Source organism: Numenius arquata, chromosome 22, assembly GCF_964106895.1.
Source record: "Numenius arquata chromosome 22, bNumArq3.hap1.1, whole genome shotgun sequence".
In the NCBI taxonomy this organism is placed as follows: Eukaryota; Metazoa; Chordata; class Aves; order Charadriiformes; family Scolopacidae; genus Numenius; species Numenius arquata.
The window spans coordinates 2,062,842-2,085,452 of record NC_133597.1 but is presented as its reverse complement, the minus strand read 5'-3'; the positions used below and the strand labels follow the sequence as shown (position 1 = coordinate 2,085,452).

At 42.1% G+C, this 22,611-nt stretch overlaps 3 protein-coding genes across 6 annotated transcripts in view; 2 read left to right on the top strand and 1 right to left on the bottom strand.

Moving 5' to 3' along the window:
* Nucleotides 1–116: 116 nt before the first annotated feature.
* On the top strand, nucleotides 117–4,693 carry NKAPD1 (NKAP domain containing 1). 3 transcript variants are annotated; one of them, XM_074162403.1, is made up of 5 exons: nucleotides 117–326; nucleotides 1,306–1,406; nucleotides 2,592–2,747; nucleotides 3,302–3,355; nucleotides 4,132–4,693. In XM_074162403.1, the coding sequence occupies exons 1-5, from the start codon at nucleotides 258–260 to the stop codon at nucleotides 4,649–4,651; spliced, it is 900 nt and encodes a 299-aa protein (XP_074018504.1). In that variant the 5' UTR covers nucleotides 117–257; the 3' UTR covers nucleotides 4,652–4,693. The 3 variants fall into 3 exon arrangements, with proteins under 3 accessions (XP_074018504.1, XP_074018506.1, XP_074018505.1); XM_074162405.1 differs by having other exon boundaries at nucleotides 223–326; nucleotides 2,480–2,747; XM_074162404.1 differs by having other exon boundaries at nucleotides 258–326; nucleotides 2,595–2,747.
* Nucleotides 4,694–6,285: 1,592 nt separating this feature from the next.
* The window catches only part of LOC141474482 (succinate dehydrogenase [ubiquinone] cytochrome b small subunit, mitochondrial), a 44,628-nt gene continuing 28,302 nt past the window's right edge, over nucleotides 6,286–22,611 (top strand). Inside the window, exons 1-4 of one of the 2 annotated variants that reach the window (XM_074162402.1) lie at nucleotides 6,286–6,382; nucleotides 6,459–6,563; nucleotides 8,714–8,858; nucleotides 11,830–14,309. In XM_074162402.1, coding sequence (XP_074018503.1) covers nucleotides 6,325–6,382; nucleotides 6,459–6,563; nucleotides 8,714–8,858; nucleotides 11,830–11,995 — 474 coding nt within the window. In that variant the 5' untranslated portion in view covers nucleotides 6,286–6,324 and the 3' untranslated portion in view covers nucleotides 11,996–14,309. Of the gene's footprint in view, nucleotides 6,383–6,458; nucleotides 6,564–8,713; nucleotides 8,859–11,829; nucleotides 14,310–22,611 lie in introns of those variants that run through there. The other variant, XM_074162400.1, reaches the window with a different exon arrangement.
* IL18 (interleukin 18) lies at nucleotides 14,300–17,103 on the bottom strand. Its single transcript, XM_074162407.1, has 5 exons — nucleotides 17,034–17,103; nucleotides 16,053–16,061; nucleotides 15,389–15,526; nucleotides 14,693–14,838; nucleotides 14,300–14,560 (listed from the first exon to the last, which is right to left on the bottom strand). Exons 1-5 carry the CDS (start codon nucleotides 17,098–17,100, stop codon nucleotides 14,345–14,347), a joined length of 576 nt encoding a protein of 191 aa, XP_074018508.1. The 5' UTR covers nucleotides 17,101–17,103; the 3' UTR covers nucleotides 14,300–14,344.

The window sequence follows — 22,611 nt, the reverse complement described above, 5'->3', positions numbered from 1 at the left end:
CGCGGCGGAGCCGGACGCTGCCCACCTGGCTCCGGAGCCGCTGCCGGGCCGTTACGCCCCGCGGTCGTCCGTGGCTCGGCGCCTGCGGCGGCTCCCGGCGCCTGTTGCCGGGAGGAGGCACCTGGCGGGGACCGCTTCCGGCCGGCCGCCGACAGCGGGCCCGGCCTCTCCCGGCCCTTCCTGCTCTTGGGCCCTGGCTGTGAGGGGCCTGTGCTGCCGCTGGGGCCGGTGTCGGCGGGGCCGTGCAGGCCGAGAGGATGTCCCGGGTGCCGGTGGGGAAGGTACTGCTGCGGAACGTTATCCGGCACACGGGCGCGCACAACAAGGTACGGCCGGGCCCGCCGGCGGCTGCCGGGCCCCTTGTCCACCCTCTCTGTGGTGGCTCTTCCGCCTGGCCCTGCCCCGTGCCTGCTTCTGCAGGCGGCTTGTGTCCGAGTGAAGAGGCCTTGGGTATCACCTGGGCGGCGTCTGCGGGGCCCGGGGGTGCCGGTGCCTCCCGGCGGAGCGGGGAGCGGGGGCGGGCGGAGTGCCCGGGCTGTGACGGGACGCGGGGGAAAGAAAGAGCGGGTCCGCGTTCCGGAGGGGAGGGGAGCTCGTTGAAATCAGCTACGCAGACATCGGTAGTGTCGCTTTCAGTTGAACCCTGTTTTTCTTGTCTTAGCAAACCTTTTTGTTTGTTTGGGGTTTTTTTCTTGTTTACTGTGTAAGTACTTTTAGTTGCATCAAAGGATTTGAACTTTGTGTTAATGTGCACAGGCAGCATTTTAGTGCAAGATTAAGAAACTCCATTAGCTTCAGTGAACTATTTAGTTCATTTCTGACGTAATTCAGCAACTCATTTAGTGTATTTATAAAATCACTCTTTTACAGTCAGTGTCCGTAAAGGTAAATCTGTGTCGGACCGCTCTGTATTTGCATGCTGTGTTTTTTCAGCCTGTAACGGAATATCTCATTTTGGCTTGGTCTTTCCAGATGATATTTATATACAGAATTCTCTTAACAGTACGTATGTTTGGGATGGTAATGAATGACAAGGCAGGGTAGCCAGAACAGATGAGATTGCAAAATCAGGTAAACCCGCTATTTCTGATGCTGCTATCCTTATGTGCTTTGTTAGGCTATTACCATCAAGAGCTTTTCCTTTTGGTTACCTTGGTCATAGCTAGAAATAATAATATGTTTCAGTACGGTAGGAAAGTTTGCTGTGAATTTTGTTAGAAGTGTTGAGCTAGAAGCCGATGTTGCATGCTACATGACTGTAAAGTTTCCCAAATGTTTCGCTTATTTCCCTTCTGTGATTTTCAGATACAGGAAGAGACAGAAATGTGGAAAATAAGGGAGTGGGAGAAGCAGACAGAAGAGACTTACTGGAAAAGGCAAAGCAGAATGCTGTCAGACAGTTCCAGGTGGGTTTTAGTTGTGTGGAGGAGGTAATTATCTTGACTTAGTTGCTGAACCTTTTTGTGTTATAATACTTTAAGAACGTTCCGTGATGACTACGTGTTTACAATATATGAAGACTGCATAGACTACAGATATATTTATTTTCTCCTTAATAAGTCCCTGGAAAGAGGTCAGACCTGTGCTTCAGTCTGACCTTTTATCTCTTCATCTAGATGTATAGTCTTCAAAGTATAACATTAGGTAGGCTGGGCTCTCTGAAGCAGTGGCAGGTGTGAAGGGCTTAAGTAGTATGTCAGAATGTAGTATGTATTGTAGTACAATACATACTTGTAGTGTATGTAGTAGTATGTCTAATGTATCACCATTTAGCTTAGCAGTAAACAAAACTGTTGTGGTATGGGGTCCTTCACTATTATAACACAACAGTATTGACCGCTGCTTGTGTGGTATCTGTTAAACCATTCTAACATGCCTGAAGATCACACAAGCTACATGAAAACAAGCTGGGTTTGAGGGGAGGGTTTGGACTTGGGTGGGGGGAGCTTACTACCATGAAGACCTTTCAGAAGTGTGAATGTTGCAGGAAGTGGTTTTAGTATCTCAGGGGAGAGCACTTTTCAGACTTATGCTGAGTCCGTGGCTGCTGCTTGGCTCAGGAAGTGCAGCATTTCAAGTGAGAAAGATAACTGAAGCCGCAAGCATGTGAGATCACTCAGAACTGTTGGTGCTTTCTCTGGACTTGGGGTCTTAGTCCTGGTACCTGTTCAAATTACAATTCTAGTAAGTCAGTTCTACTTCTTCAGTTTCCCCTTGGCTGCTTTTACTAGCCTATGTCTCACTGCGTATTGTTAGTCTGCTCGTGCAGAGTATTCTAGAAGAAGAGAACTGTATTTGGTGTCGTAGGCAAGATAATCCCCTTCCTCTAATTTTGCACTGTGAGCATCTTTGACAAGAATTTTGCTGTGCACAGAGAGCTGTAGTAAGTTTTGGAAACCAGTGTTAGCTACTGAACTGGTTTTGTGAGAGCTGTTAATGATGACTGTCTGTTAAAATGATAGCTGGTCTTCTTGCATAGATGGACACCCAAGACTTGCTGGATTTTTGCTCCTCTCGCTGGACTAACCCCTTGCTCAGAAAGTTTCTCCATCAGAGCTGACAGCTGAAGGACAACTGTTCTCTTTCTGCAGCAGTCGGATGCGCAGTGATGGCTTTGATGAGGAGGGCCACAGGGCTGACTGGAAAACAAAGAACTCACAATTCCTTGACCTAGTCGAAGATGATCTCCTTAGGGCCCGATCCTGGAATAAAAAGCTGTATGATTGTGAAGCCAACATGCCAGACAGGTCTGTGGGGGAATTAATGTTCTCTGGTTATAACTGTAATTAAAACACCTTTCTGGAGCCTTGTACCAAAACGTTAGTACATTTCTCTTTTCAGTACATACTCCTACAAAATAATACTTGATCTCATTTTGAGAATGAATAAGTAACATGCATGAACATTTGCACTATCACAGAATACCTAATTTGAGTCCATCTATAGAGTTCCTAAGTCACAGTAAGCAGCAAAAGCTCAGGCCCAAGCTTAGCAACTAAGCTTAGCATTTATTACTACGCCCAGGGAACTTAAAGAAATCTTAAGAAATGCAAGTTAGTGCTCTCCAGGTTTGTTTTAAAGAAATTTGAGTTGTAGTTTCCCCTAATTAGAAACGAAAAAGAGACTGAGAACATAACATGTATTTCCATAGTACCAACCAAGTATTTGCTTCCTTCTTTGTTGGGAAGGTTCTTCTTTGCTATCTAAACTCACGTTCATTCTGTGGCTCTGTCTTTTCAGAATTATATTTTTTCCTTAAACACCTTGTCTGTTTCTAATAGATCATTCTGCTTTCTTACAGATGGGGTCACAGTGGCTATAAAGAGTTGTACCCTGAAGAATTTGATACAGATAGGTAAGGCAAGCAGGCTTACTAATATATCCAGAATCTTACTTCTGTCAGGTTGTGCAGGGAATTTTACAAACTGAGTTTTACATTTCGAATATATTTCAGCCTTGAGTGTAAAGCAGCGCTGCTTAGTTACAGACACCCACTGAAAAAAATCTAGTCTATTAATGTTCTTCTCCGTTGTCTGAGTCCTAGGAGGGCAATGCATCTTTTATAGTAATTAGACATTCAGCTTTAGCTTGAGTTACTAAAATGCTATGAATATGGAAGGTCTGTCTGGGCCAACAGAGAGCCGGAGTAGTAGGCTGAATCCAAATCAGCTCAGTATACACCCTCTCAAGTATCAGCTCCAGGTTCTCCTTTCTATTATAGTGTACCTGTATTTTCTGTGTTTCTCCTTATTTGGAGAATATAAATTCTTGCAGTATCCTGGAGAGTGGAGACTTAAATCTAAAATAAGATCATAGACAGAATAAATTATTTTTAAACTTTCATCAAGTACTATATTTGTCAGGCTTACAGATTTGAAGTAACCTGCTGTAAATGAATTTTCATCACACAGTGGCGTTCATCCTTGGTTCTGGCTCAAATACTTTAAACAGGAATATTAGTAAGGTGTAGACCCAAGCTTTTGATAAGTGCTTGAAATAAAAATGCATCTGCTTTCCTGCTCTAGCCAAATGAATTTAGGGGCTTCCTTAAAACTTTTGAGACAGAAAAAGCTCAAGTGCTGTGTGCCTGCCTGTCTGCTTCCTTTTGGTCATCCTTTGTTCTTTCTACAGTGACCAGCAAGAAGGAGACGAACAAAATGCTATCAATGGGAAGAAGAAATCTCATCTGGGAAAGCAAACTGCCCGTGAGTCGCACAAACGGAAAAAAACAAAGAAATCGCACAAGAAGAAGCAAAAAAAGCGGTCACACAAAAAGCGAAAGAAAAAGAAAAAGGAGCAGGGGAGAACATCATCAGATTCTTCCCAGGAGAGCGAGTGCTCGGAAGAGGAAGCTTCAAGCACCCGGAAAGGGAAACACAAGCGCAAGAAAAAGACCAGGAAAGTGCCTGCCAGAGAACCTACCTCTTCTGGGCAGGAAAGTGACTTTTCTCATGCAAGCAGCTCAACCACCAGCAGCTCTGAGGACAGCGAATCTGAGGAGAAAAAAGAGAAACGGCCACCCAAAAAGAGAAAGAAACAGCACAATTCTGTGTCAGAGAGGCACAGTGAAGTACCAGAGAAGAAGAGCAAGAGGAAGAACTGGAAAGTGGCCGCTGATGAAAAATCGGAGGATAGCTCAGATGAGGACTGATGAGTCTAGGCTGCAGCTCAAACAATGACGTAGAGGACAGAGGCAGGTTTTTATCTTTCAGCACTGCCCCATGATACAACTTGTTTCAACACTGTGGTTTATATACATCCTGCCAGCCCACAGGGGAGAAAAACTGAACCTTGGCAGCCTGCAGTAGGTGCCCCCTTGCTTTTCATTGACTTGACATTCAGAAAACCAGGGAGCGCTTGCCTGTCTCACAGGTTGACTAGTCCTGCCAACTTCAGATCCTTTTTCTGTGACCGGGTTGACCTCTGATGCACGAAAATGTTACAGGCTATCTGCAGGGGGAAAACAGGCACGTTTGTGCCACTTTTTTTTTTTTTTTTTAAATTAAGTTTAACAGATTGCTTTTTTTGATTACCAAATCAATGACCAAGACCTGCAATAGGAGAAGGGAGAGGAAAAAGTCTGGTAACAGAGGAAATGTCACTGGAATTAACCCTACAGTAGCTTTGTCTTCCCATCCTCCAACAAAAGCAGACCTGTGTGGTGGCACACACACGGTCAGCTGGACACAGAAGGGAGCATGAGGGAGTACTTTCATTCCAGCTGAAGGCGCAGTGACTTCTTCCACAATGATGAAGAAAAGACCAGTGCATTTGCTCGTTTAGACTTCTCTCCAGATCCTGGCATGGGCTGGCCATTGCATCTACCTTTCCTTTGTTCTCTCTAGGGGGATGCTGAAACCATTTGTGCCGACAGAGAAGCCTTGGCGGGTGTTGTGTTCTGTCTCTGGTCTGCCCAATGTATTACTGGAGAAATTGGTACTGGGCCGTTCTCCCTGCAGTTGAGCAGTCAAGCCTTTTGACAAAATAAAATAAATCCAGGCATGTTCGACGCTTTTGTCATTGTTTCGGAGTAAAGTCTGGGGACAGAGCACAGGCCTGAGAAGTCTAGGTGGTCCTTGTGTTCTAGCTGTGCCATGTGTTTCTGCCTGGTCAGATCAGGTGGCTGTGGAGGGCTTCGAGGACAGGGAGGGAGGGAGGCTGGAGCAGAAAGCAGAGAAGCGTACGGCACTGGTATGATTGTTGTGATTCAGCGACCGAGCACAGCTCCTGCTTTAGTCTACACCTGAACAAGTACTAAAGTGCTGGTGCCCCTAGGTCCTCGTTCCAAGTCCTGCTTACTTCACCTGAGTGGCTTCAAGTGAAAAGCCATTCTCTGCCTGCCCTTCTCTGCTGGCTAATGCCAAAGACTCGGAGAAAGCGCTACTGCAGACTCGGCTTGCTCTCGGCTGCCCACTCTTTTATCGCAGCCACTTCTCTGCTGGTCAGTCATGCAACAACAATGCAACTGCTTCACGTACATCATAGGAAATGCTCAAGAAGGCGCTTATTTCTTACAGCATCCCTCGTACAAAGACTTTTCATTAGCGAGCGCGCCTGGATCCACTGTGGCCATTGCTGGGGTGCTGTGGATTTTAAGGTACGACCAAACCCCTCCGAAGCAGCGCTCCTGCTGTCCTGAGACGCTTTCGTGCAGCTGCTGCTGGCCTGGGGACGGCCCCGAGGTCGCCAGCGCGGCCTCCCGCCATCGGCGGCTCTGGGAAAAGCCACCATTTTGCCATCCCGCCGCCATTCCGGAAGCGGATGGGCTGGGGCGACACCGACTTCCGGTTCCGGCGCGCAGTGCCCTTGGGCCGGCTGGGGACGATGGCGGCGCTGGTGCTGCTGCGGGCGGGGCTGGCGCGGCCCCGCAGCGCCCGGATGGGTGAGTGCCTGCCGGCCCCGCGTCCCGCCGCCCGGCCTGGGCTGGCCCTGACACCTCGTCCCCCTTCTCTCCGCAGCTCTCCTCGGGAGGACCCTTCTCCGCCGCCCGGCGGTCCTGGCGGCCGTCGCCGATCGGAGTGCTCCGGCCCGGCAGGGCCACAGCTCCCCGCAGCAGGGCCACGGTACGTCCCGCCCGCCACGTGTGGGGCTCTGTGTGTGTCTGTGTCTGTCTGTATGTGTGTCTGTCCGTGTGGGGACTCTCCTCTTCCCCGAGGCCAGCACCGAGTGCCAGGTTTGTCAGCCGGCGCTGAGCTGTTGTCGCCCCGTCCTCGAAACGATTTCTCCAGCCAAACGGCGTGTTTTTCGTTTGCCCGTTACACCCATGTCTCGTCAGGGCTGCCGATTTTTTTGACCCGTGTAGGAGATTTTAAGTGGCAGATGTGAGTATCCAGGGGTGGGAAAAATGGACGCAAGGCAGAGCGGTTTTTCTTGGACTTCTCTTGAGTGAGGGAGGGTTACTGGTATTGCCAGAATGCGCTACCATCACCTGCGACAGTACTATTTTCAGTCGATAGCACGGCTGTTGATTTGCACTCTGCCCAGGTCTCAATTAAAACAAAGTGTACGTGACTCTACACTGCTTGAATTTGAAACTGACGTTTACAATGCCGGTATCAAGCCTGCGAATGCTGCAAGTCTTTCAATGAGAGACGTTGACTGAACGATAAAAAAGTAAATCTTGTCTTACTAATAAAGGTGGGGGTTTTTTTGAGTGTGGAAGAAAGGTAGAAAGATTTTTTAAAGAAACCGGAAAGAATATTTAATATTTCTTAGGTTTCAGAAGCAGTAATAACATGAAAGCACTGCAATTGTGACTTCTTTCTTGAGCAGTAGAGCTTCTGATTCACTGAGGGTAATCTGAGAAGTCTGATTTGCATGCAAAGAGCATTTCTTTAATTGTTTTTTGGTCTCTCCACATAGTAAGACTACACAGAGGTGATGAAGGATAACCATGCCAGGACCAAGTTCTGGTCTGTCAGTTGCACAATTCAATATGACAAATGTTGTGACAGGAGGTTAAGGATGTTGTGTAGCCATTACAATGCAACTTAGAAGCGGAAAGGATGAAGAAACACTTGTAAAAGAAGTTGGCTTAAATGCAGCTAAGCCGGTTCCTTCCTTTCTATTCTGAACTTCTTATTAACAACAGACTTCACGCATGTGCTGTGAAGTGTTCTTGACTGTGGAATCCTACAGGGACACCTTAGTAGTCCCTAGCCTAGGCTCCTTTTATGTTTTACTTCAGGTCCTTTGCTTTCCTTATCATGACACTTTTCTGAATTTCTTTCTCCTTGCAAAAACAAAGAAAAAACTATGTGTTTGGTTTAGATGGATGTATAATATCTATATGTTAGGTAAGCACTTCGGGGAAATTGTATTATAAAGGTAATTTCCCAGAGTCAGTTCTTGATGTTTTTAGCCTAGTCTGATGGTGACATTCTGGTCCAGGGTATTGCTTACGGTGTTTGCGTTTTGGTTTGCTTCAGAACTTTCTAGACGTTTTGGGTGGGATTTTTGCCTTCCTAATAGTATTTGAATGCTTCTAAAAAGTAAGAGTTGGTTACAGAGCTCCCTAACTGGTATTTGTATTTCTGGAGTCATCTGTTAGAGGGTTTAGATTGTACCTAGCTGAGTATCAATGGAGGACTGAAATCTTTTGGCCTCAGGATACTTCTAGGCCATATATCACTGTGATGGTCCTAGAAGTTTAATCTGCTATTTGCAGTTAGAAATAATAATACTGGCTCCTGGGGAGAACTGTGCACAGAGTTATGATGTGCTGTTCACTGCAACCTGTAGTTGTGCCCATTCGGATCTCAAAGCCATTTCTCAAAAGGTGGGAGTAGTAAATAGTATGTAACAGTCAGAAAATCCACTGGACAAAAAGGCTTTGCTTTCGGAGACAGTTCTTTCTGTGATGGTTGACTTGGCCCTTATCCTGAACCACAGGTTGTGAAAGCAGGCTGGTTTTTGCTTTGTCTTTACCTGTTGAGCTTCTATTCTTTTGTAGTAAAAGAAGCTTCTCTTTGATGCTGCTAAAAAAAAAAAAAAAAGAGAGGAATATTTAAAATAAACCTTTTAGGCATTGTAAAATAGATATATATTCTATAGCAGTAATTCAAAGGCATCTAGGTTTTCCTTGGATGAAAGCTTAGTAATGAGGCTGGAGAAAACACATAATTGTGTGGTGCTGATCAGGATGAGGTATCTGTTTTTAAGGTTACTGCACTTTGAACAGGAACTTTGCACTGAAAAATACTTCTCCTTCCAGGCAGTTCCAAGGCTGCATCTTTGCACTGGACAAGTGAGCGAGCTGTCAGTGTCCTCTTGCTGGGTCTCCTTCCTGCAGCCTACCTGTATCCTGGACCAGCCGTGGACTATTCACTGGCTGCAGCTCTCACTCTCCATGGCCATTGGTAAGCACAATAGGTCCCTCAGAATTAAGAGTAAAGTCTGATAGCCTTAGGTCTTAAGTCCATATACGCCAGTATTTTCCTGACTGATTTCCTGATCTAGTATAAAATACCTGGAAAGAGATGCAAACAAAGTCATTATTCTCCAAGTTCTGTGACAGTCGCGATCTTTGACAAGACTAGTTATTTCTTGGTCTTCCGTTGTCACACTGGTCTCTCAGTCAGAAGGCAGGATACGTATTACTAGTAAGGAATCCATAAACATTGTCTAGTGTTCTTCTACATAGTATCTTCCCTTAGGAGGACTTCCTTTCCATTGTATAGAATCTTGGATGTTTTTATCTTGTAGAAGAATCAATGTTGTATGAACAGAGGGAAAGGAAACAGGACATCTGTATAAAACAAGTTGTTCTTCTCCGGTTCTGTGCTGTGGGCTGGCTTTGTATATCTTAACGGTGATGAGATTCTGCATAATAAAGAGTTCATATTAAATATTCCATTGAAGAAGCCGAGACCTTGATTCCTGGGAAATGGATGCTTGCTCGTGTTCTTCTTAGGTGTGGTTCTGCTGTGATCTTTAACGCAAGTAGGCTAGACGAGACTAGTTAGGAGTGCATGGCTGGCCTCATGGGCAGCATTTACATTCTTGAGGTGATACTGGTCTGTAGTTTCTTGTCACAGGAATAAAGCAGATAAGCAACTTCATGGTACTTTGGGATGCCAGTTTTCTTAAATCTGAGTTTGCCCTTATGAAGTTGTACCAGGAATTCTTGTACTTTCCTCACTGACTGGGAGCTTTTTCCCCAAAGCCCCCAACTCTAGTACAGAATCAATCTGAACCGTGGCTATCCTTGACTATATTGCACAGAGCTCTTTCAAATATAAAATACATAAAGCTAAGCTTGCCTGCCTATGGAGCATTTCTTCACTTGTTTGGTGTGTGCAAGTTGGTGCCATACTAGATGTGACCATGTGGGGAAATTCCAGGCAATGGAAGAGGTTATTGCAGGTTGATCTGTTGAAATGGGTTCTCTAGATGACGTTTTGTGTCAATGCACGCACATTTGATTCTTCAGTGAATGTCTCTTGTTGACAAGGGTCAGGATTGGTCGTACTAGAAATCTTTTTTCCATAAACAGCGTGGGGACTTCCCCTGTGAGAAAAATGTTGTGCTGCTTGCGTTCAGCTCTGCTGGTAACTTTCATCAGAGTGAATTCCTCCCCCGCTTTTGTGGGTTTTTTGGTCTCCTTTTAAGCTAGAATGTTTTTCCAAGTATTAAACTCTTATCTTGCAAATCACTGTCTTAAAAACTTAAAGCTGTTCCTATGTAGGAAAGTTCTGCTCTTATACTTTCATAGGTATTCAGTGCTAGAATATCTTTAAAAGCAAAAAGATCATTTGCTTGCCATAAACATTAATTTGATCACCGTAACAGATCAAATAATCCCTCTGGTAGTTGATCAGAAACTGCAGAGGAGTATCACATATATTTTTGAGGGGTTTTCTTTAACCTTTTGCTATGTTTTTCCTTAGGAAATCTTGTCCTAAAATATGTTGGAAATAATGCTTCAGGTAGTTAGGTGGTTATCAGTTCAAACACTAACCTATCAACAGACTGACTCAAGATGGCTGAAGCCATGCTTATCTTCTACCATTTTTGCTGGCATGTAATAAAGATTTCCCCGCCCGGTGAAGTTGCTGTGTTGTGAGCTAGATTGTGTGTTTACCACACATCAGCTATTTCTTACAATTCTCTTCCTTGTTCTCAGGGCCACTGGTCATTTCCCATGAGGACTTTGAGTGAATAATTAGTGTGCTGCTAAGTTACGCACCAGTTTTTCTGAGAAGTATTAGGATGGCTCATTTTTATTGTGCCATGCAAAGAAAAGATGTTATGACAATCACTTATCAACACTACTGTTGAAGGGCAGCCTGTGAGTGAGTATGCTGTATTTATCTGCACTATGGAAGGCTAGAAGTGCGGATAAATGCTGCTTGCACGCCTGACCTTACTCCACTGTCTAATTGTAAAAATAGTTTGAGAGTAGTTGCCTTTGACTGCTTCTGCTTCTCTTCTGTGTTTCCAGGGGTTCCTTGCACCCCTTTTCTCACTTTTGAGATCTTTATGGTATTAGAACTCCATCTAAGTGAAACTGAGCTCAGTGTTCACTTGCAGTGGCATCTGCTGCAGGACTTTGAACCTTGCTAGGTCACTAGAGTGTCTCAATTTGTGGGACACAAGTCCTTCAACGTAAGACTAGACCAAGGCAAAAATCCTAGGAAGGAAACTGTGGCATTAAATAGGGTTCTCTTTTTTACCAAGTTGACATCTCTCATTGCAGAAGGCAAATATAATTGTACTGCTACATTAGTTTAATAGCATCCTTTGTCTTCCTGTTGATGAGTAGTTTAAATCTGGACAAGAATTCACTTCCAGTCTCACAGATGTAGAAAAAAACCATGGTATGCTAATTTTTTGGTTGCCACTATCTTCTAATCTCGGTACACATCCTGGAGTCTTCTGTACATTTGTGACAGTGGCTGGTCTCAGAGCCGCACCTTGCTGTCCAAGCAAGGAGGAATATTTCCTTTGGTTTCTTTTCTTCAGTCCTTGGCAGTCAGCTAAGCCGTTTCTTGGCACTGTTTCTTGGAAGCAGATTAGATTGTTGAGAGATTCTGTTGTTGAAAGAGCTGTGCTCAACCCCTTGTTTCCACAGTACCGTTAAGAAAACTCTGAGCCAGGATGTCTATTTTTTTTTAATAGAATATGTGGAATGTTGTGTTGTTTTGTTTTGTTTTAAATGGATACATCTTTTTGAGTGGGAACTGGGCATTCTTTAGCAAAGGTTGATGATAGCAGGTGAAAAATTGATATGTTTGAGCCATCTTAGTAAAACGCTCACATAAACTGGATGGATTTCAGTGAGGAATGCTCTTTCCTGATTGCAGCTTTTTTCTCCCTCTTATTCTGTAGGGGTCTTGGACAGGTTATAACTGACTACGTCCATGGAGATATACCCATTAAGCTGGCCAATACAGGTCTGTATGTACTGTCGGCTGTTACCTTCGCTGGCCTCTGCTACTTTAACTATCATGATGTTGGTATCTGCAAGGCTGTTGCCATGCTGTGGAGCCTCTAAGATGCGACCGAGTCTCTGACAACCATGATTGTTCACTGCTGCCTCTGCTTCATCATATTTTTACCAACATGTTTAATGCAAAACAAATTAATAACCAAGGGTCTATAGTAGGTACATGATGCAGCAAGTTCAGAGCTCTTATAGAAATAAATAATCCAACAGCAGTAAAAATGTTAGAAATGAAAAAGTAGATAACATCCAGGTGACAGTGAGGTGATTTAAGCTGCAGTATAAATTGGGAGGAGTTAATTACATCAAGGACAGACTTACATAGCTGAAGGTAAACTTCTTTGTAATGGCAGCTTTAATGGGTGTTTTTCTACAATAACTGTTGTTTGGTTTCCTGCTTTGTAAAACAAACTTGCAGAAAATTGAACTGTTATTTCTGACATCACAACAATTGAACTGTATGTAAGGCACACTCTGTAACTCTTTGGACCCTGAGAGTTGATGTAGAAAAGGGAATACTTTTTTCTTAATCCATACAATAAACAATTTACAGAAATTGTGTGTGTGCACTTCTGAATAATTTCTACTACTTTTGGGTTACTTACAATGTTTTCTCTGCAGATTTTGGTTTGTTTGTTTTTTTTTTTTTTTTCCCAAAAATCAAGTTCAACTACTAATTCATACTGTTACTCTGCATTACTTCATTTAGATGTTAAAAGTATTTTTATGAATTAAGTATTAAGGACAATACATAAAGAAGTGGCTTACACTTAATACAAGAGTAATGTCCATTAGAAAAATACAGCAATAATTGACTTAGAGGAAAAAGACTTTTGCAGATTAATTTTAGGAGCTATAAATAGCATATGGCTTTCGTATTTTCTCCGGAACCTGTATGTTCATCTGCAGCAGTTTTTTGGGGGGGCTGTTTTCTAAATGAACACTGGTACACGTTTTCCTGTGTGACTGAAAATACAACAAACATACCCTCTCTGTCATAGCTTGTCACGAGACTGAGGCAGTGTTCTCTCCTATGTCTTTAGGCCTTAGGGCATTTTACAGGGGAAATGAGATTCTGTTTTTTAATTTTCTTCTCCGTTTTATCTTTTCTGACTTTCATAGTAGTAAGGAGCAGTTAACTGTTTCCACATTCTAATGGTACTCCTGTGGTACCATTAATAGTAAGAGGAAGAGAATTGTTTGTTACCGTCAGTCTGATTGTGCAATAACCAGAATGAGTAAGTTGCGGTTTGAATCCTGTAAGACTTTGTGATTTGATTTCATTTTTTTTAAATCTGGATTGGAAGTTTTATTTACTTATTCGTGTAACCATGGGAAATACCATGTACCTGGCCACTTCTGTGTTGCTAATCTTGTGGTCAGAATTGAGATGGCTGCTTCGGTCTCGCATGGTCTGATTTAATTGTCAATGTAACATTATTTTTTTTGTTATAGTGAGGAAGATGCATGTGTATAAGTCACTGCTAAGTACCTCCAAACAATCTGAGCATGTATCATGGAAAGTGTTTGACATTCCCTCTTTTGAGATGAAACACGAGGTGCATCTGTATGTGGTATTTGTTCAAGATATCTTGTGTGAGAAATGAAGTGTGTGAGAGCTCTGGGAATGTAGTAGCCCAGATCTACAATATTAGGGGCTCACAACTCTGACAGCAATCCATTGTGGTTTTGAGGCAAGAACTAAAGGTAACGATCACAGCTTTCTCTATGAACTGCATGTGTTCCCCAGTCAAGCAACACCTGTTGAAATTGATTCAGTTCCCTGTAATTACCATTAACTTTTGTTCTTAAGTATTCTTAATTAATTGTTCGGTTAAGTTAGCGGTTTTCTCAAAGATTTCCAGTAAGTTAAAAATTGTCTGTTGTTTCTACTTCAGTTGAAGGCAAGAATATCACTGTGTAACTGAGATTGATGAAGACACTCGGGAAATAATCTTGATGTGAAAAAGTAATCCCAAAGTCTTTATTGGCCAGGTGCGTGGTCTGCTTTTGAAGTCTGTTATTTTAAGCAGTTTTCTCTCCCTCCCCAAAATTGGTCAACTTCATCTGAGACACCTAATTCTAAAGCATTCAAATTCAACAGGCAGGAAAGATTTTTAGGCATCAAACTATACAGGACTATATATGCATGCATATTCTTGTTTCTTCATTGTGTAATTCTCTTTTATTTCATCTGACTGGAAAACACGCCTGTGCTGCTTTTTGGCAAGAATTTGCATTTATTTTCCTTTGTAAGATGCTCATATTTGTACTGACTTATGGTAGTTAAAAATATAAAACTGACTTGCCTCGGAATAAGATTTCTTTTATAAAAAGACCAAAATATATTTTAAGACTGTTGAAGTATGTCATAGGTTGTGACTTTCATTCTGAGATAAGTTAGAAACTTATCTTCGTGGTTTCATCCACTTCGTCTTCTCTGGACAGTTTCTTTAGAATTAATTTTCTTAAGGAGCCTTCTTCCTCAAAGGCCAAAAACATTCCTTTTTCCAGTGAGTATTCAAACTTAAATGCTCTGGAGCTACAAGATGTAAACGTCTTTTTGAAAAAGATTACGTTACTTTCACCAGGAATGTCTACAGGAACTTCTCCTTCCTGAAGAAGAAAAAGGGAATGGGTTAGTCCCAGGACAAAACATGAGCAGGTTTGTTTCAGCTCACACAGGTTTGAATTCTTAATTTTGCCTACTACTTATATATACGTAAGGTATGGAAAGCAGATACTTACCCTAAATCGGACTATCGTTTTTCCACATTCTTTCTCACAGCACATGTAGTAACTTTTATCTTCTACCTGGACACTGAATGCAACAGGCATCCCTGCTGAAGGTGTGGTAGTTTTGTAATAGTGAATGTTGAAGTGCATTCCATTGCCTAAATAGAAATTGTTTGTTATTAATAGCCTGCTCAGGAGAGGGCTGCAGTAACTTAACCGTATTATGTCTTGCTATTCCATTGACTTCCCAGGATACTTTTCCTGACAGGAGAGTCAGGACTTGAATTTTTATGACTGCTGGTAGCACATATTTGACTTTCTGCAATCATTCAATAACCAAGATTTTGAATTTGCAAGAAAGCATGTGAAGTTACCAGTTAGTACAGGTAGGATGTTGAAATCGTTTTACGTGCATGCATAAAGTGAGAACTGAATTTATCAAGTCATCTGTAAATCAGATTATATCTGTATATATGTGATTGTAAATAAATGTTAAACAAATATCGTTCTGAATGAATTGCAGAGGCCTCCCCAAAAATCAAAGCCAAAACCATAAGTACATTGTTAACTACTGCTGTTATAAGAAAGTACGAGTTTTTAGTGCTAAATACATTGTCTGTTTAAATCTAAAATGATTTTTTGTAATCCAACACACACACAAAAAAAGGATTAAGAAGGATTATAGTATATATTTGGAAAATGGCGTACCAGATCTCATCTCCTGATCTGTTACATCTTCAAAAGCTGCCATGTTTAAATCTGGTCGAACCACAAGCAACTGGCTATTTACATTTCGAAGGAATCTGCGGAGAATTTTTTCCTTACAAAAGGCATCGCATTCCAGTCCTGTAGAAATATTAAGCAGAGAGTGTCAAATATTTTAGCTGTAATTGCCTCAGATCTTAACAGTTCGCTACAGGTTTAATCTTGTCAGTAAGGATACTGGGTGAAGTAAGTTCTTAGAATGGCAATCTCAAACAGAAGGGAGGCCACGTCATTCTTTCCACCTCTGGCTTGTGGCAATCCAGGCAAGACAGAAGGCTCTCCCAGAATACATCAGTCTGTACATATAAGTAAGAGAAGCTACTGCATCTGTTAAGAAGCAACAATTCTCTCTCTTGCCCAACAATTAGAATTGCATTAAAAGGCCCTTCTGTTAGGGAAGCCACTACCCTGTACCTTAGGAGGAAATAAAGCAACATCAGCTTTAGAGAGAGAAGGTGAGCTGCAGCTCTTCTTTTTACAGTAGCTGTTATCACTTTGAAACCTCGTTCTCTAAGGCACACAAAGCATTTGTGGGTGAGTAAGCGTGAGCAGGTTAGTTCAGGAAAAATTGGTAATGAAGTTAATAAATGATGAGCTTTCACCTTACCATCATCATCTTGGTTCCAAGTGAGCAATGAAAAAAAGGAAAGAAAAAACAACGTTAAGTTCTGCCTCCACGAAAGAAACCACTTTCTACACAGTTTTGCTCTGCAAGACTGGAAGCCAGCCAGCCACCTACGCATTTCCAGTTGTACTCCCCAGTATCACTAGCTCACCAAGCTTAGCTGTTCTAACTACGGCATGTGTTTTGTGAGCATGACAAACTCAACAGAATGATGAAACCACCAGTCATTTGAGAACTGGAGTTACCACCAAGCAAAATGTTGTAGGGTTACTTAAGGGTGAGCAGTTCACATCAGTTTAAGTCTATAACAAAGGGTTAAATGGCATACAATTTTTTGCTTTCATCAGCGCCTTTATTCTAAGTGAGCAAAAGGACGAGAAACAGTCATTTGCTTCTAAAGTCAAATTGCTTCTAAAGAAGAGACGGTTTTCTGCCTAACTTTATCCTGTAGGATTGGAAGTTATCCACTTATTCCAACTCCACTGCGCAGTACTACAACCCTTCTGAGTGTCCTTTACGGGAATGTATTGTATGAAGCAACAAATATTCTGCTGAATCACATACTTGGCTAACAATACTTCAGACTTCAGCTTATGGGAAAACTAGGCGAAATCAGACTGAGAAAGGAATTGTTTTTAATCAGTATTCAATCAGAAAAAAGTTATTAAATGCTTAAGGTGTTCAACAATAATACGGTACTGACCATTCTGGGACAGCTGTCTCAAATTCAGACTCTTTTTGCAGTGAACAGCCTGGCTCCATAATCTAAGTACTATAATTTTTCTGAGTGGGTGGGGATTGTAACAGCTTTGAGGATTGTTCAGGTAACACGGAGGGAAAACACAGGATTCCACAAAACCAGGGATGCCAGCCCAAGGAAAGGACTGAATTGTGTATCAGCTTTTGATCTTCTATGCAGAAAGAAGACACAGTGTGCCTCTTTCAGCAGTGGGCAATAATTACCTGCAAAATAGAGGCAGAAATTTTCTCCAAGTTGTATTGGACACACAAGAATCTCTTCACAAGTCATCTTCACTCTGCCAAAAAACACGTGGAGAGGATTCAGAGTTAAGAACAATGTTTCTTACTCTATAAGGCAAGGGAGTTCTTGGGCTAGTTCTCTGCTAGTGCACAATACTGTAATAGGGCTGGCATGTTTCACTACCTGTTGAAAAATTGCTTTTTAAAATAATTGCTCTCCTCCTCTATTGTCTTTTATCATTATTTAGAACAACATACAGCAGCCTTCAGGTTCTGTTATTTTACAGAACTTTTCATTGACTTACAGGATGTTACATGGGAATAAATAATAACTCATTCCCATTTTCTTCTTCTATGAGAAGCCTAATAAGTAGCTCCGTGAACATACTTAATCAAATTAGTTCTCTCCTCTTGCATCTGCAAAAATTATGTTACTATCACATCGTCATTTGATTTTCTGTTTCTAATTTTCAAATAGGGAAGTGAATAAGACCGGATTAAGCACCCTGTTACTGCCCATTAAGCCATAAAAGTTATATTAAGTCTACACAGACTGATCTTTCCAGGTTCCTTCTATGAAAGACAACTTCTAAGATATCCAAAACTTAGTCCACCTTTGACTGCTGCTTGGAAAAGCCTGTAGCTTTTGCACCTTGAGCTGGAATTGTATAAGTTCCTAGAGAAGCTGGGATGTAGTTTATTTTGCAGTAGCAATGATTTGCTTATGGTGTTTTATTTTAACTCGGGTTGAATTCTGAGCTTGATTTTACAGCTATTCTCTTTTAAGAGTGACATAGAGAAAAGTAAAAAAGAAAAGATGTATTTCCCTTGGGAGTAGCAACAGTCATTTTACCAACCCCCCCTGAACTAACCATTAAAAGCCCCCAGCTTCTGCACGTGAGAAGTTCCAGCCCGTTCTGCACACTTCAGGGTTAATTTAGAACTAGCCCAGGGCTGCACTCTGCCTTTAACATCAACACATGAACCCCTCCAAGAGCTCCAGAAGAATGATTGGGTTTAGCTTTGTTCATATCCTCACCCCAATGCAGTTAACAGCCAGACAGGTAAACTTGGTATTTTTTAGCTTTCTGACATACTGACTGAGAGTATGGCACACTGTCAGTCTGTTTAATGTATAAAACAATGTATATGTTATTGTATAAAACAAAAGAACAGCGATGGTCATATATTTGCTATGCTCAGTCCTTCTGTTGTAAAGTTTCTGTTTATGCTGATACATCTGAACGGATTGTATTGCTTCGCAGGGCACAGATGTCTCCATATCTCCAGTTCTAGCAGTGCGCCAGGGGGAAAAATTATAAAATAAAACAAGTTATGTGGAGTCACCTGTATTGACTAGGACTTGCTGTTGGGATGGTTGCCATTGGAAGGAATAATTCTAAGAAACAAGCACTAAAATATTTTTATTCTAAAACTGATGATGATTTAATCTTCAAAATTAAAATAGCATCTCCTATCTTTAAAGAAAAGTGAGAATAAGAATAAAGGGAATTATAATACGACAGAGGAAGATGTGGCAAAGAATTTAATTCTTTCTCTTCTCTGGCGGTAAACATTTTAAAGTGTTCTCTTCTATGCCGCTAATTTTGTGAAATGCAGGTTGTCACTTTCCTTCCTGTTTCATTTTGGTCTGTGTCTTAGTAAATTTTTTGTTCATTTTCTTAAAATGCTTTCTGTGTATGAATGTTCTTACCCGATTTATTTACATTTTTAGAAATAAAGGCATTTGAATTTCCAAGAACAACAACTAGCCACTTTACTACCCACAAGATCTGATTTAATTGGCTTTGTGAGTGGTGTAAAATCTTTGGCCAGATGCACAAAGTAACATGCACACTGACACTCACCATCACTGCATCTAAGCTTTAGAAACCCAGCATCTGTATGAAGTCTTCAGCCTGGAGCTACGTGCCTAGCCTTTGTGTACAATACACGGGAGGAGACGGTCATAGCAGAATTCACGAAAACTTGTTGATCAGACAGCATCAAATAAACAAAGCCAACAACAGTGACTGTAAAAACACTGTAGGCACTTTTTGTAAGTAGTCTAGAATATGAAGCGCTTCATTCAAACCTACCGACTCCTCTCAAGGCATTCTTTCCCCTCGCACTAGCCACAGAAAAGATAAACGTAAAAAACGTGTTAAAACTAGGCAAACGAGTGGAAGAACACTTTTATTGTGCAGTCACAACATTTGTCTTACTTCCAAGACTCTTTTCCACCATTTGGAAAAGACTTTCTATATAAAGCAACTGAGCAATACCAATTTAAGTAAATAAGCACACACATCAGGTGGGGGAAATCACAGTAATTTCCTTTTCCCTCTAGTAAAGCACTTTGAAGGCTGTATTTGAAAGTTATTTTTTCTCATCCTTTTTTTTATATGGTCTATAGTTCTAGCTGGTCTGTGCAGAAGAGGCATCCAGGTTCATAGCAGAGGGCTGCATCTTTCTTTGCAAACGTGCATACCCAAATCTTTGAAACAAAATACCACACCACCAAACAGTGCATGCCTCTTATGACGTGAAGTAAACCCAGAAGTCAAGGACTACTCTGTTATTCTCAAGCAGGAGGGGAAGGGATAGGCAGGACTTACTGGTAAAGGATTCAAGGAAAACGTGCCCCTTCATTTAGCGGGTAAAACAGATAAAACGATGCAGAGTAAAAGACGGTTCCATCTTTTACCGAGCAAGTCTGAAAGGCACGGCAGAAGCTAAAAGGAGTTTTCTGCTGACTCTCCGACGTAGCGTGTACCGGCTCGCCCGGGGCCGCAGGGAAGAGGAGCCGGGCCGCGCCCCGCTCGGCGCCCGTGCGGGAACGGCGGCGCGGGGCCCTCCGCCGGACGCGCTCCCACCCGCCCGCTCCCCGTCGGGCTGCTCCCGGAGCTTGCGGCTGCCGGGGCGAGGCCGGAGGGGCGGCGGCGATCCTACCTCGCTCCCCGGTGGGCTGCAGCGGAACGATGCGAGGCGGAAGGGCGAGCGCTGCCGGCGGAGAGGCGGGGACAGCCGTCCCGTTCCCCGCAGGCGGGCGTACCTCGGGCGGCCGCGGGGTGCCGGCTGGTCGGGGCGCGGAGGCTGTGCCGGGGGGTGAGTCACCGCCGCGTTACCTTCGTGCGCTCCTGCGGACCGGGAGGAGAGCCGTCTCTGGGTCTAGAGAGGGGGGCTTATAGCGGCTTGCATCACTCTACGACCAGAAAAGCCGTCTGAACAAACTGTAGAGGAAACTAGGACTCTTTCCCAAGATATCTGTCTACGTCTGCATTTATTCTGCGACACTTCCCCTCCTCGGTGGAGAAAGCAAATAATGCAAATCTGAGGTTACGAAGGAAGTCTTTTGCGACTCCCTTTATCTCACACAGATGCCGCCGGAGGACAAGCCTTGCTTCTACACCAGCGTGTTTCAGTCTCTTGGTTTTTCAGGTCCATAAAGTCTCAAGCGGTTTTGAAACAGCCCTTAGCGTGTGGACTTCCCCTTCACACACTTGAATTGTGTCTGCGAACTTGGAAATGAATAATCGACCAATATTTTGTATAGCTTGTAGAATTTGGCAGTGTTAACTGGCATCTACGTGCCTTGATTTTCTGTTCATAATGCTGACTAGTAAGACATTAGGGCATTCAGCTGCGTGGCTCAGTGTGCTCAAGTTTTAGTACTGGACTGCGGGGGGGGGGGAGGGAACCCACGCCAAAACCACAAAAAAAACCCCAAACCCCAACCATAACCAAGCCCAAGACTATAAGATGTTGTCTTACCTGTCTGCACACCTGTTACTACTTTTGGAGGAAAACAAAATTTATAAAAAAAAAAAAAAAGCACAATGCATGTCTGTAGGGAATGCTTTATTTTTGAGGTCAAAGGCACATCTTTCAACTTCACCTGAATTAATAGTCCTAAAAATACTGTTTATTTTACTAATAACCATAGATTTTGACTGTTCTACCTGCAGGGAGCGGTGTATTTCACTGACATGCTAAGACAAGCAACCACTACATGTGCTAAAGAAATGTATCTTCTTTCTTGAAAGTTGTTGAATGAAACTTATGAAATTGATTCAGGATAATTAAAACAAGCAGAATTCGGCAACATAGTAAACCCTCCTTTTTCTGACAGACAGATAAAAGTACATTTTTGGCAGCTGCTGCTTTGAAGTAAGAAGTGAATATCCCTGTTTACAGACACTCACTTACACTGACTGAATAGCAACCAGACAGCAATATTATACCATCCCCTTTCAAATCCCTCTTTTGTTACATGGTGTTCAGTATGTGTGTGCAGTTAAATTTACCTAAACCTGTAACCCAGAGAAAGATCCAACTTTGATTTAAAAACCTAGGTCTAGCTGATTTCTATATACAACAACTGTAATTCTGCCGTTCCTCTTGGTACTTTATTTGAATGGTTGGTTCTTACAGGAAAAAAAAGTCTTTCTAAACTTAACTGGCTTCTGGTTCTGGTCACCCGTTTCTGTACATTTTCCCGATAGCCATTTCGTAACAAATAGTTCCTTCCTGTGAAGTCCAATCAAACTGCCTCTCGGTCTTTTTCAACTAAAATAAACAGCTTCAGCCCTTTAAGTTTCTACCTCTGAATAATTTTCTTCAGCTTCAAAATAATATTCATTTATAGGTAGGAATAGGAGATATTAATTATTTTGAGTATCTCTTTTCTTCACTCCAAATGACTTTTAACACTTTTTGAAAATTTGGGCATCAAAGCTTTATTCAGGAGAGTTCCCCATTTGGGTGATACTGCTTGCATTTCTTGTTACCGACATCTAACTTTTCATTTCACTGTGAAAAAAATATTATTTAAAAAAAACAATGCCGTAATAATGATTTATCCTTTAGACTTTTTTTTCTCATTATGTTTAAATTTACATTCAGATCACTAGTGAAACATTAAATAATATTGTACTTGGTACCAAAATTTGTGTGAAAGCACCAAAACCAATGCCAGTCAGCCAATGTTGTTTATTTTGTATTAACTGCTGGCACTAATATTTTTCGCCTATTGACGTTCTGTATGAAACTATCAAGGAGGAGGACTTGGTCTTTCCTGTCAACCTTTGAGATTGTAAAATTCAATTATGTCATTTAGCACATTGAATGAAATGAGTTTTCTTCTCTTGGCTTAATTTCTCCTGGCATTTTAATATCTCCAATCCTAAAGGAATTGGAACTACTTTTAGAGTAATGGCTTAGATAATTTATTTCATTTTTTTTAGTCTAAACTTTCTCCATAGACTATCATATCCATAAGGTACTGAAAGTGGTAAAACAACTCAGATGTTTCATTTATTTTAATTCAGGTGATCTGTAAATAAAAATATCTTAACATAGTAATGGTAACTCAATTAGGTAAACACTTTAAGAACTTTTTGCTAATGTATTCTTTCACATCTGTCTCTTAATGCTTAGATAGTATTGCTAATAACATAAAAAAAATATTTTTTTAGAATTTAATGAAGTGGGCCATGGCAGCATATTAAATATTGTTTCTACTTTGGGGAAGTATTTAGTTCTTGTTCTTTCATCGGTT

Coding starts and splice junctions, on each gene's coding strand:
- NKAPD1 (XM_074162403.1), top strand. CDS start 258: ATGTCCCGGGTGCCGGTGGGGAAGGTACTGCTGCGGAACGTTATCCGG. Junction 2,748..3,301: donor GAAGCCAACATGCCAGACAG/GTCTGTGGGGGA, acceptor GCTTTCTTACAG/ATGGGGTCACAGTGGCTATA. Junction 3,356..4,131: donor GAAGAATTTGATACAGATAG/GTAAGGCAAGCA, acceptor TTCTTTCTACAG/TGACCAGCAAGAAGGAGACG.
- IL18 (XM_074162407.1), bottom strand. CDS start 17,100: ATGACTTGTGAAGAGATTCTTGTGTGTCCAATACAACTTGGAGAAAAT. Junction 14,839..15,388: donor AGATCAGGAGATGAGATCTG/GTACGCCATTTT, acceptor ATTTCTATTTAG/GCAATGGAATGCACTTCAAC. Junction 14,561..14,692: donor AAACGATAGTCCGATTTAGG/GTAAGTATCTGC, acceptor TTTCTTCTTCAG/GAAGGAGAAGTTCCTGTAGA.